The sequence below is a fragment of the Drosophila takahashii genome, chromosome 2L (genome assembly GCF_030179915.1).
Source record: "Drosophila takahashii strain IR98-3 E-12201 chromosome 2L, DtakHiC1v2, whole genome shotgun sequence".
NCBI lineage: Eukaryota > Metazoa > Arthropoda > Insecta > Diptera > Drosophilidae > Drosophila > Drosophila takahashii.
The window spans coordinates 22,359,871-22,372,858 of NC_091678.1; the positions used below are offsets into that span (position 1 = coordinate 22,359,871).

General features: G+C 39.8%; 1 protein-coding gene across 9 annotated transcripts in view; it reads left to right on the forward strand.

Moving 5' to 3' along the window:
* Nucleotides 1–12,988, forward strand: part of CadN (neural cadherin) — a 115,710-nt gene that overhangs the window by 16,734 nt on the left and 85,988 nt on the right. For all 9 annotated transcript variants that reach the window (XM_070211759.1, XM_070211760.1, XM_070211762.1 and 6 more), the window contains exon 2: nt 8,437–10,184. In XM_070211759.1, coding sequence (XP_070067860.1) covers nt 8,633–10,184 — 1,552 coding nt within the window. In that variant the 5' untranslated portion in view covers nt 8,437–8,632. The remainder of the gene's footprint in view (nt 1–8,436; nt 10,185–12,988) is intronic.

Below are 12,988 nucleotides of genomic sequence, written 5' to 3' on the forward strand. Positions count from 1 at the left end.
TGGCTATTTTCGTATAAAAATAACTTTTAAACGTGACTTTTTACAGTAATGTGTTATATACCAAAATTTAAGGAATCTCAAGGGCTATACAGTTTAAGGTTTTAAAGAAAATCGTTAGAGCCGTTTTTGAGAAAAATAAAAAAAAGCTAAAAAAAAAGTTTTAAAAAATTGTCTTTTGTTCATATTATTTTAATTATTACATTTACACAAATTGCATATAGAAGGCGTTTATAGCATTTAAAAATACCTTTCAAACGAGATGCAGCACAAGCCTGTAGCTTTAGTAGTATAGAAGTTACGGCTTTCCGAATTTTAGCTATTTATAGCTGTTTTCCCGCTAAACTAGCGGGTTTTTCCAAAAGTGGTAGAACAAAAGTTTTTTATATCGATGTGATGAACGTCATATCAAATTTTCAGAACTTAAAAAACATATTTTGGACAAGTGGACAAGTGGACAAGTGGACAAGCGGACAAGTGGACAAGTGGACAAACTGACAAACAGAATTAAATTTTCATTTTGGGAAGAAGAAGAAAATCTTATTTTGGCTATAACTTTTGAACGGAGCGTCGGATTTTGACGACCCCTCATTCGACGGGTATTTTTAAAAGGAATACAAGTAAAATATTGCGAGGGGGCAATTATCCCCACCGGCCCCAACAGCTCCAAATTTCGAAATTTTCACTTTTTTACTTTCACCGCTCTCTCTCCCAAGCCAATTGATTTTCTTAGAGTCTTGGTATGCAATCCTGTTAGTTTTTGCAATACCTATCGATAGGTGTATCATTCATTATGATCGGACCATCACAGTAGATTTTCATTTCTTCGTGTATATATAGTAGTCGCCTTCGCACACTCTCCTGGTGCGCTTCGTCACTACATGGACTGCCGTCCATAGTGATAGTCGCCTTCGCACACTCTCCTGGTGCGCTTCGTCACTACATGGACTGCCGTCCATAGTGATTGTTAGTTTTTAGCTTTCATAGCTTCTGAGATTTTAGCGTTCATAATTATGACCTGATCAAGTACATAGGATCAAAAGCGCTTCCTTATACCTGTTACTTTCATTTCAGCGAATGCAATAACCCTTTTAACTCTACAACTAACGAGTATCAAAATATAAATAGAATTATCAATAGTAACATAACATTATGAACGCCAACAGAAATGCAATTTCCCATTCTAAATTACTCATCATGAAAATCCCCTACTTCATTATTTATTCGCATATTTAATGTTATTTCTAGCTCTGCCTATAATAATATTGCTTCAATTAATGTACGCATTGCCATTCTATTGTTTGTTTTAAATTTCCACTGCGGACACACCTTTTTCAATCGATAACCACATAATCCGGGAGAAACATCTTCCCTTGGGCGTTATTCTCGCATCTGATATTTATTTAGGTGTTCCAATTGCCGCATTTATCCCCACTTGGGACGCTTTAAAACATTTACACCACGCTGTTATTGTTTTAGCGGATTGGAAATGCTTTCCAATTAATTCTCGTCCCCATTTACCCATTTATGCGGCGGATTGTGTCTCAATTTAATTAGCGTTCGAGGCTTTTGGGCTTTCAAATGTGGCACACACAGTCGATTCCATAAAATAAACGACAATTATACACGGGTGCGATTTCGCGTAGAAGGGAAAAAATGCAAATATTTAACCTTGATGCTATATTCTGCATATTTTCAAACACACATATAAATGCAGCAACCCCATGGTGCACGGGGAAAAATGATTGCAAGAAACCCCAAAGTTACATATAACAAGAAAGGAAGCTACCTTCGGCCAGCCGAAGCTTATATACCCTTGCAGATAAAGTAATACTCACTCGGTGCAGTTCCAGGGATTCCAGATTCAGTGTTCCTATTTTTGAATTTTGTTTTTAAGTAGTCAAGAATTAAAACGCCTACTTCCTACAAATTAACAAGAATTTTCTTATATATGTTTGAATATTCCTATGGGAGCCTTAAGATATAGTGGTCCGATCCGGCTCGCTCCGACATATGTACTACCTGCAATAGAAAGAAGACTTTCGGGAAAGTTTCATCGCGATAGCTTTAAAACTGAGAGACTAGTTCGCATAGAAACGGACAGACGGACAGACGGACAGACGGACAGACGGACAGACGGACATGGCTAGATAGACTCGGCTATTGGTGCTGATCAAGAATATATATACTTTATGTGGTCGGAAACGTCTCCTTCACTGCGTTGCAAACATCTGACTGAAATTATAATACCCTCTACAAGGGTATAAAAATATGGTTCCAGAAACAAACTGTTATTTTTATTATTAATACTTAAAATTCATCAAAAAAGTTCTTATACATACTTCTAAAGAACTTGATTTATTTATTATTTGGAAAAACGTTATAAAATTTTTTTTTCATTCTTTTAACTACGCATCTTGCTTATCAAACAGTTGAAGAACATGAGCGTTTTTTTTTCAGTGTTCCGGCAAGTTGAATGTCCTCTTGCTTATGACGGTCACTGTACCGAGTCACCCTCTCACCTTTGAATTGATTTTGTTTCTCTTTCCCCTCTCATCGATTGCATTTTACGTTCTACATTGTTTGTTTTGTATTCTGCTGGGTGTTTATTTCTTTTTGCAATTCTGTCTTCTATTTGTTTTTGGTTTAATTCAATTTTAGTGCATTGCACTTTTTGCGCTGACGATGACGCCGGAAGTGCAGCGGAAGGTGATGAATGGGGTGGCGTGGCTTTGTTCAGGAGGTGCGGTACTTCCCCTTTTCAGTCGGACAGTCATAGGTTGTAGATTCTGCAGTTGGCATTGTGCCAGCATTTCTTCTTGTTGCTCGAATGTATTTCAGTTGCTTCTCTAGTCATAAGTTTTTGGCACATTTCATGCTTAATTCAGTTCCATTGTTAAACATTTCTCGTTGGCGAAATGTTTCCGAACAGGAAAAGTTGTGGAGAGGTATGTTAGAAGTTGGTAAATTTCGCCTATCTCGTGTGTGAGTATTTGGCATAAACCCATTTTAATCGGATGAAAACGTATCTGTGTCTGGTTATAATTGCTGATACATTTTTTTTAAATTTTTTTTTAATAGGGATATTGTTATTTCTTAGTTTCAAAAATTGTTCTTCAAAATATTCTTCCAGGGTATTTTCTGAGTTTAGTTTACTTTCCAACTCCTTAGTCATTGCATGCTGAACGCTATGTTAATCCAAACACACGAAATTGCTTAATCGTCTTTTCCAAATGAAAGTAATCAACAATTGCCAGTCTGAAGACCTGCATACCCAGATCCCCTCACATTTGCCCATTTAATGGCACATCGAAGAATTCGCTTTGTGCACGCAAAATATACCTCACAGCCACAAAAAGCCAGACAAAAGTCTGCAAATTTAATTAAGGCGTTACCTCTATTCAACACCTTCCAGGCGTTCGTTCGCAGGCGGGGCATAAAAAGTTAATTTCTCCCCGGTGAATTCCGGGAACCAAGACGGCAACAAAAGGGTTTCCACCTCTCTTTCATCGACGGAACTGCAGGTCCTACATTTAATTGCTTAAAAGCTTCGGCAATATTCGGTACGCTGCGAGCCAAAAAGCACTTTTGATCAACTAAAATTGTTATTACATGGCAAGAGGCGGACAAAGCGAAATTTTCTTATGCCTCCAGGGCACCAGTTAATGACATTATAATGGCCAATTGTTCTGGTCGGCAAAGCCAACTATTGTAAATACAGGAAAATTCGATTTGTTTTCGTTGGGAATTAGATTCTTATAGCTGCGGTCGGTAGCAATTAGCTCTTAGGGTTATCTGATGTTATTACTGGCTATGATTAGTAAGTTGCAAGTAATTGCTCAGAAAATTGTGGATTGTCTTATCCAAATGTACCACTTTTTGTTACTATAATATTTATTATTTTTATAACTTTTATAGTAGCGTTTTTTTCTAAGTGCAAGCACTTTAGCTATGATTACCCAACATCTTAAGCTCGCCACGCATCCCAGCTATTATCAGATGAGCCCAGCCCATTCCCCGCACTCTTACAGGCGTTTTGTGATCAGCTACCTGAGTTATCATTATCGCTAAATTCCAGTTAGCAGTGCGGGTTTCTTGTTTTTTCCCTGACCAACCAGTCTTGAGGTCTCGAGGAGGCGTGTCACCAAACGCTGCCCATGTGTTAACACATAATTTGTTGCCAGACATCGGAGGAGTATCGGGTTACTCTTTACGTGGAGTGTGTGCACGCCTTCATTTGCCCCGTACTTCCCTCCTTTTTCTTACCTGGCTACCGTGTATTTACGCTTCTTGAAAGCGGGCTCCTTGTGATATGCAAATATTTGGATCGCATGCAAAAATCCTTTGGCGCATGGCACAAAAAAAAACAGAGGGGGAATAAGAAAAACCTACATAAATAAGAGACGAGTGCGTAATGACTTTATTTATGACTCGGTCTGAGACAATAGCCCGGGGACCAGAAACCAGAAACCAAACCGAATGCGATATTTGCATGCCGAAGTCATTTTCCGCTCGCCATCCTTATGCGAAAGTGTTGACAGGCCATAAATACACGCAGGACTCTGCGATTTAATGAGTTTCAGCCGAGTTCAGGGGAATTTCATCTTTGAAAATTACTCGTGTATTTTATTATTCGGCCTGGCTTCAATTTAAATGGCAAAACAACCGAGCGCTGGCCAATTAATCATTGTCTGCTCAATTTTTCATCGTCACCCGAAAGGAGAGGAGGGTCCATGTGGATGACAATTTTTGGTTGGCGTTCCCATTCGTTTTCCCTCCACTTGGCTGGCCTATTTCATATTTGATGAAGCACTTTGCTTGCTCCTGTCCTGTCATCCATTCTGTTGCCATGGCCGGATACATTAAGCGGAGGGACATACCTGATTTTCGACCCTCCCGAGGAGAGAAAATCGAAAATCGGAAGTGTGTTCACCCCTCTGTCTGGCGTTCTATTCATTTTCAAATTTCTACCTGGCAGGGGAGATTTTTGGCCATTGTTGTGTGTCGAGTGCCACGCGCTCTGGTGGCACAATAATAAAAATCTCCTCCAGTCGAATGTGTCTCATCGCCTTTGATAAAGTGGACTTGCACATGAGGGACTAGAGCCCCTCATCATGTTCCATTCAGGGCTGGCTTTTGTTTAGAGCCCCCGTTTTGTCTTTCATTTGCATAATTTTCTGGGGTTGCCCGCAGTTCCTGGTAAAAAATGTCTAATTTAATATTTTTTTTGGGAATTTTGGAACTCCGTTTTTTGACCTTGATTAGGGAAATGAGTTGTAAACGGTTATCATTTTCGGGGACTTATGAGGGGTTTCCATAAATATAAGGGTGAATAACCCCAGGAGATTTTTATTAAATTAGTATTTCCCATTTACTTTAAAATTATGTAATTCATATTGTTGTTAAAGTAACCTCTTCAAAACACAAATGAAAAATCTTTGCACTTACAAACTTTCATATTCCAGTTACTTTATTTATTGGCAATTAAAAACTATTTAATAACCTTTATTCGACCGAAACGATTCGTAAAATTCAATTTCCACATTCTTTGCTACTAAAGTGGAATGCCAGAAACAAAGGCCCAAAAACAAAAATGACTTTTTGGTAATAAAACTGAGTGGAAAGCGTCAAAGAAATCGTCAGATCAAATATGACGACAACTTTTGTTTGTGCGGGTGAGGAGTGAGCAAATGAAATATGAAAATGTGAATTTTAATTGCATGCCATTGGGTAATATTCAAAGGAGAAATCAATAAAGCGACCCATTGGCAAACAGCACAGAAAAAGCCACGAAACGAGAGGCAAATATATCGAAGACAATTAAAGCTTCATAAGTCAACATTTGGCTGTCATTCAATCCAGTAAATTTTAGGACAGCCGCAGCAGTAATTTATGCAGCTGCGTTGATCTTTTACGAGCTTTGCTACTGAAACTAGTTAAAAACTGTTGCCAGCGCTTAAAAGTCTAATAAACAATAAACCGGCAACGCCTTGAGCATGAATACACCTTTGGATGTCTCTTCGTCAACGTATTCACACTCGAGTTCTTTTCGGGCTAACACACGGCAGGTGGTCTACTGGCATTGATATTTAATCGATTTTAAATGACTTTAATGTGGGGAAAGCCCAAGGTGATGCTCTGTGGGGGCGTGTCTCGTGCTTTGTTTGTTGTCTCCACCATTATTTGAAATCCTATCCCTGCTTTCTAGAAAGTAAGCCAGATTGATTTCACTAACTGAACTTTATGTCAAAATCAAAGATACGTTTCCATCAACCGAGGCTTCATCGTAGCTTCCAAATATTTATGCATTTCATTTACCTTTTTCTCTTGCGTGCCCTTTGGCTGCCATGACGCATCAATCAATTGAATGCTTGAATATATAAATATAAAACACACGGAATTCCAGCATCAAATATTCATTTATGCCGAAATGTAGAGCTATGCATATAGGAACGCTTTTATTCACCATATTGTATCGCGTTTTATCTTCGCTTTTAATTAAGTGACACTATGGAAAATAAGAAGACGAGAACAACTTTTTGAAGAGACAAAAACTGAGCTGTGTTTTGATTAATCGCAGACTGGGGGCATTTCAAATGAATTTTAACACGCAGAAAAGCTGCCGCCAATCAAATTAGGTAAGACAAAGAAATAATTCAGTTGGAAGTCGAGTAGAAAGATCTTCTTCTGGCCAAACAAATTGTAAATGATTTATAAGACTTATATCTCGGGGCTTGTTACCCCCGAAACTATGGGTTTATTAGCGGCACTAGCGGGTTATGCAAATGGCTGGCATTTCAATAATTTGTTTGGTAGTCAACTTTGTCAACTGATTAGCAGATCGCACAGATTTGGGCCAGAGTTTTCGTTTTATTATCTCCCTCGGCTGCTGGGGACATTTTCATAGCTAATTGCAATTAAGATGCCGCAAGAGCGATAACCCAAAGAGGTGAGAATTTAAATGATGTGATTCGGGTTCGGGGGACCATTTAAAATTAGTAGAAAAGTCGATGTCTAATTTTTAGTAGTCATGTATTCATTCACAGCCAATTTAAAGCATTTAAACAAGAGTGATTTTATTATAAAATAAAATTATTTTATATTTCAGGTTCGTTAGGCTTTTTTTTTAATATAACTGGGAGTTTTTTTTTGCGTTTACCATTGTTACACACGTGTAATTTCCTTATTCATTAGTCATTAGAAATTACCTATGTAATCATTTGTCATCGAATTCCGGTCACACCCAATAACAAGTCAGGCTAGTTATAAGATCATTAGCAGACTATAACCCCCACTCTGTATCACCCCTACAGTTGTTGGACCAGAAATCTTCCTCTCTGATGGGACAGCGTAAAAAGCAAATAAAACTATTGTCAACACATTTGGGATGTATTCGAAACGGTCAATAACCAAAAAGTCAGTGGCGCCTGCGCAGCTGTTCGAAAAATGCTTGAAAGGGAAAGAACCTTTTTCCGACTTACCCACTCTTAGGTAGCGAAATTACAGGGTGCGTGCCATTGTCGGATTAGAGAACATTGGGCAGACATGGCGTGTTGCACATGGGGTAATTAAAATAATATTCTCAATGAAATTTTTATTTTTCAAGGCCAGCCATGTGTGGCACATATTTTTAGGGGGTGGAAATGGAAGAGCTCTACAAAATTACCCAGAACCTAGGACAATGCAATTGCCGAGGCGTTATGTAGAGCATGCCGGGGGAACATCAAAAACCAACCGAAAATCCCACATCCTGGGAATGTCCTTGACGGAAACAGACTGTGACAATGTTGCCATTCCCCTCCTAGTTTCCCTTTTTTCACTGCCAAAATAGCCTGAATGTTAAATATTTTTACTAATATCATTAAAAAGTTTTCGCTTTGTGCAACATTTTCGGTGTTCTTTGAGAGCGTCTGGTGCTCGCCTGCCACACAGCAATTAAAAAGTGAAAAGTTGACAATTTTCTCGGGCTCAGCTGCTGGTTATGATGTGATGGTGCTGATGATGGCACAGCCTCGAAAATTCGGCTCCATTTTCCTTTTACAGGCTTAAAGTTTAATTACCATGTAAGCGTTACAATGAGTTAAGGGAATTTGTCAGTTTTAAGTTAAAACTTTTAGTTGTACTTTCAGTATACATTTTGAAAAAATATATATATTTACTTCTTTAGTTATGAAAACCCATGTCCCAAATATTATAGCTACATTAATTTCACCCTATTTAAATATTTATAGCCGCGTCGTCAACACAGGCATAAAACCAACTTTCTGCATTCTTGATTAAACCTTGCAGAGCTGCCCAAATGTTATTTATTTACCTGGAGCATAAATTATTCACTTTCAATGACCCATAAACTTTACACAATGCCCATAAATATTTACCCGTACCGAGAACTACTACTAACCACAAATCAATTTTCTTTTCTACCCATTTTATTTGCAGTTTGCGCCACCCACAGCAAAACAATGGATATGTATTGATCAGCAGTGGAAAAAAGCGGAAACTGGACAAAGGGAATTTACCCATGAATAAGTCAAGTGTTAAGTGTAAAGTCCACAACTGAAGAGGAGGCAAATAGAAAGGGAAGGTCACGGAAAAAGTGTTGATAGCAAACAGGATCAGAAAGTGCCGCGGCAAAATGGCGGCACGACGTTGCCTGAATGAGCTCAGGCAACGGTATATAACCAATCGACTCAACATATACACCTGCGCGATATTTTTGATATCCCTCCCCTTAATTTTGGCCACCGAAGAGACCACATTTGCTGGCCTCTCGGCGGAAAATGCGGCTCGCATGCTGGCCGGCAGTCCAGGCGAAGTGGAGAAGTCGCCGTCGCATCACAGCGAAATGTCCTTGGTGCTGCCCCACGACACCTATCCTGGATTCAGCATCAAGAAGTTCAAAACCCATCCCGTCAGGATAAACGGCAGCTCGCATGCCGGCGGTGCCGCCTATCACATGCTCGATAGCGACTACTCCAAGTACTTCACGGTACTGGAGGATGGTGTGGTGATGACCACGGCGGACATATCGCCGCTCGTCAATCGACCAGTTCAACTGGTGGTCGTTGAACAGACCCCCAATGTCACCAACACCCACAACCTCCAGTTGTTCGTGATGCATCGCAACGATATGCTGCGATTTTCCGGGTCGCTACTCGATGCCAGCGGTGAGGTGAGGGAGAATCAGCCGGCGGGCACCCGGGTGAGAGGAGTGCCCCTGATGCAGGCCTTCAGTGGTTCCATCCTGGACGAAGAGCTGGCCACCCCGAAGAAGGTGCGCTACACCATCATCGATGGCAACGTAGACGACGCGTTTGCCCTGCAGGAGCGGAAGGCCAATAGGAATGTTCAGATCAGTGCCAAGTCCCTGGTGATAAGTGGAGATGACGAGTCCGGCGTTTGGTTGGTCACCAATCGTCCGTTGGATCGGGAGGAGCGCGCCCACTATGATCTCTCCGTGGAAGCCTCGGATGTAGATGGCTTGGATAAGACAGTGTCCAAGATACAGATCTCTGTGCTGGATGAAAACGACAACAGGCCGATCTTCAAGTCGCTGGACTACAAGTTCGCCATTGCCGGTCAAAAATCAGTCAATATGGAAAGCAACAGTAGTGTGACCTACCAGCGATTCGCGATCATGGGAAAAGTCGAGGCCACCGATGCTGATGGCGATAAGATTGCCTATCGGCTTAAGTCGCCCAGCAATGTGGTCATAATTGTCCCCCAAACCGGCGAAATAATGCTGGCCGGTGAGCCCACGTCAAATGAACTGCTTATCGAGGTTATAGCCCACGATCTGAGATATCCCAGCCTGTTGAGTGCGAAGCCCGCAAAGGTTCTGTTAGAATTTCTGGCTGCCGAACCAGTTTCGTTTATAATGCAACACCTGGAACACGATGAGGTGAATAATCACTCACATCACCGGGAGAAGAGGAGAGTTACCCGAGCTGTGCGACCCACCAAGCGGATTGAATTCACCGAGGCTGATGGCGATACCGAGGGAAAGTCGGTGTTCCAGTTGGAGAAGGAAACCGATAAGGAGACCTTCAAGATCCGGGATGATAATCCCTGGGTGACGGTGGAAACAAATGGAGCTGTGCGAGTCAAGAAGAAGTGGGACTACGAGGAGTTGGGTCCGGAGAAGACCATCGATTTCTGGGTCATCATCACTAACATGGGACACAATGGTAAGTGGAAACATTTTCTTTATTTTTCAATATAATAATATCTCAAAACCTTAGTTCATATCCCAAAATCGATTTAAAATAAAATCAATATTAATCATCGACAACTGTTACCCATTCCTCTTGCCTAAATATTCAGTTTCAATGCCCAGCCACCGAAAGCAATTAGCGAGCATACACCTTATTTACCCAGAGATTTATTAAACACACCACATCCTATTTAATCTTTCACATTAGCACACAAAATGGTTCAGCTGTTGAAGCATAATTATGTGCTTGGGGGTACTCGAAAAATATATGCGTCTGCATAATAATACCAATAAATTAATCGCATTATGGAAATTCAGGCAGGGAAATTGAGAAAATCAAGGCAGACAATGGACAAAACTAAACTAATTGAATTTGCTGGGGGGTTAATGGATGAAACAAAAATTAAATCTCGCGCGTCAATGCAGTTTCTTCATGTCAATTAGTGCTTGCAAATATAACTTAAGGAGCTTCAAATTTCCGAAAATTTTGACACTTATATAAGCTGTTCAATGCAAATTAAAATAGAATACAATCCTTGCCAATTCTACTGCCATCGATTAGCTGAAGATAAATTAGACAACTGGAAGTGATGTTGTGTGACCTTTTGTGCTGTGCATGAAAACTCAACTTCGACCATTAAACGTAAATCACAGGAAAAGTGCTGACTGTCTTTGGCCCTCTTTCAATTTTACTGACCATTTTTCGTCACTCCTTGTTTTCGTTTGCAACATCTTTTGTTGCGATAAAATTGCAAATTGCTTTTCAAATATTTGGTTGACAAGGCAAGCAATTACGGTCGATACAACAGAGAAGGTTATACACACAGAAAAAAAAATAGTTCCTCAAAAATTTCTTTATTGCTCCGATTTTTAAATTAGTTTAAAGACATTTAATTTTCAATCGTCTTATTTATAATTTTTTTTTGTTTTATATTTGGTATTAATAACCATAATTTTTATTGATTCCCCATTTTAATGTTTTTTTTCTCGTGTGCTTATTCACTTACATTGTGATATTTTTTGTCAACCACTCTACTTTGACTGTCATTTCAAGCGTGGCTCAGTAAACAAATATTGAAGCCACAGCAACCCAGAGTCACAATATCCATTCAGGCATCAACTGAGCAGCTGTAAAGCAAGTTAGGATTACCGGTGGTCCTTCATCCTGGAAAACCCGAAAACCGCATTTTCCCTCCCCGTTTTTACGCCCAACTTTTGACACGAGTCGAATGAAAAGTTCAGACAACTGACAGCTTTCCCTCCGAATGTCCAAGTTGGTTTTGCAACCAGTACAAGTTCATGAAATGTTGAAATACATTCACTGCTGCCGCACACACACCCACACTTGTTTCATTTAAATCGGGGAATGGGTTAAAAAAAGCAAAGTTTTCTCTGCAGTTTTTCCGCATTGTGTGGGTGATTGGGATTCTGGACTGCGATTGGTGACCCCTCAACCCCCTTTCGACTGTCAGTCAATTAACAGTTTCCATAAATTTTGCAACTGTCTCTCATTCGCTATCGCATCTGCTTTTTGTTTGAGTGATTTTCATTTACACTGTTTGCTTTCACACATTATCGCAGCCTTTCTCGCTCCTCTGGAAAATGTCCTTTGAGTGTCCTGACACTTCTGCAGGCAGCTGATTAATCATGTATTTGTTAAAAAAACAAGGGATTGGTAGTGGCATGTCTTCCAATCAATGAACGTGCATGGAAAAATTAAAAAGCGGAGTAATTGTGTTAAGATTTATAATAAATAAGATATAAAAATGCTTTAATATAGGTACCCTAATTTATTGATCTAATCAATACAGTTAAATAAAAAAACTTGTAATGAAATACTCGGAAAAAATAGGATGAACCTTCTAAAAAAAGCAAATAAACCACTTGATAACATCCTTAAGAATTTATCACTAAATGACTCTCTTTGAGCACTGATGTTTAGTATTTCAAGCGCTCAGCCAAGAAATTTGAGATTTCATGCAGCATTAATTCTAGGTTCTCCACGAGATCCCAGAATCTTTTACTAAATTTATGGGCATTCGGTGGCAGGACGGAGGTAAAAGGAAAATTCTAGGATGCACACATGTTTCGGGTAACGGTAAGCGGGGGAAAAGCGGAAAACTCAACTATGTAAAACACTTAACAAAGCATTGCACTAGCCAAAAGGCCAAGAAGAGGAAGAGGATAAGGCACAAGTGAACAAGAAATTTACGACAATATTTTTCATTCATTTAAAATGCTACGCCAATACACATGAGGTTTTTCGAGAGGAAAGGAAAGGGGTGAGGAAGGGGGAAAAAGAGAGGGAGAATGGGTGAAAGAGAGGTAAATATATATCGAGAGTAACATCTGTGGAACGTGAAATACCAAAATCCGAAACAAATGAAACTCGAACAGTTTGTTGAGCATGCGCCCTCGCAATAGAGAGATTTTGAGAATTGGGAGAGTCCCTGCAGACTGAGAGAATGCATTTTTGGAGAGATGAAAACTATTCAAAGGGTTGGGTTGTTGGTTTCTTTTTTTTTTTGTTTAGGACTCGCGCCAGGTCCAACAGGAAAACGCTCGTAACAATTAGAATTCTCCTTATCCCCAAAAAACCCAAAGAAACCAAAATGAGTTTTCATTTTACCCCTACCGCTTGTGAATAAATACGCACGATTTGACATGGAATAACTGAAAGAGAGGGGTATATACGGATAGAAAGGGGGAGAGCTAGTGTGTGTTTGTTTTAGAAATTTCCAAGCGCATTGTTTTGCCCAAAAATGTATGCAGTCCTTT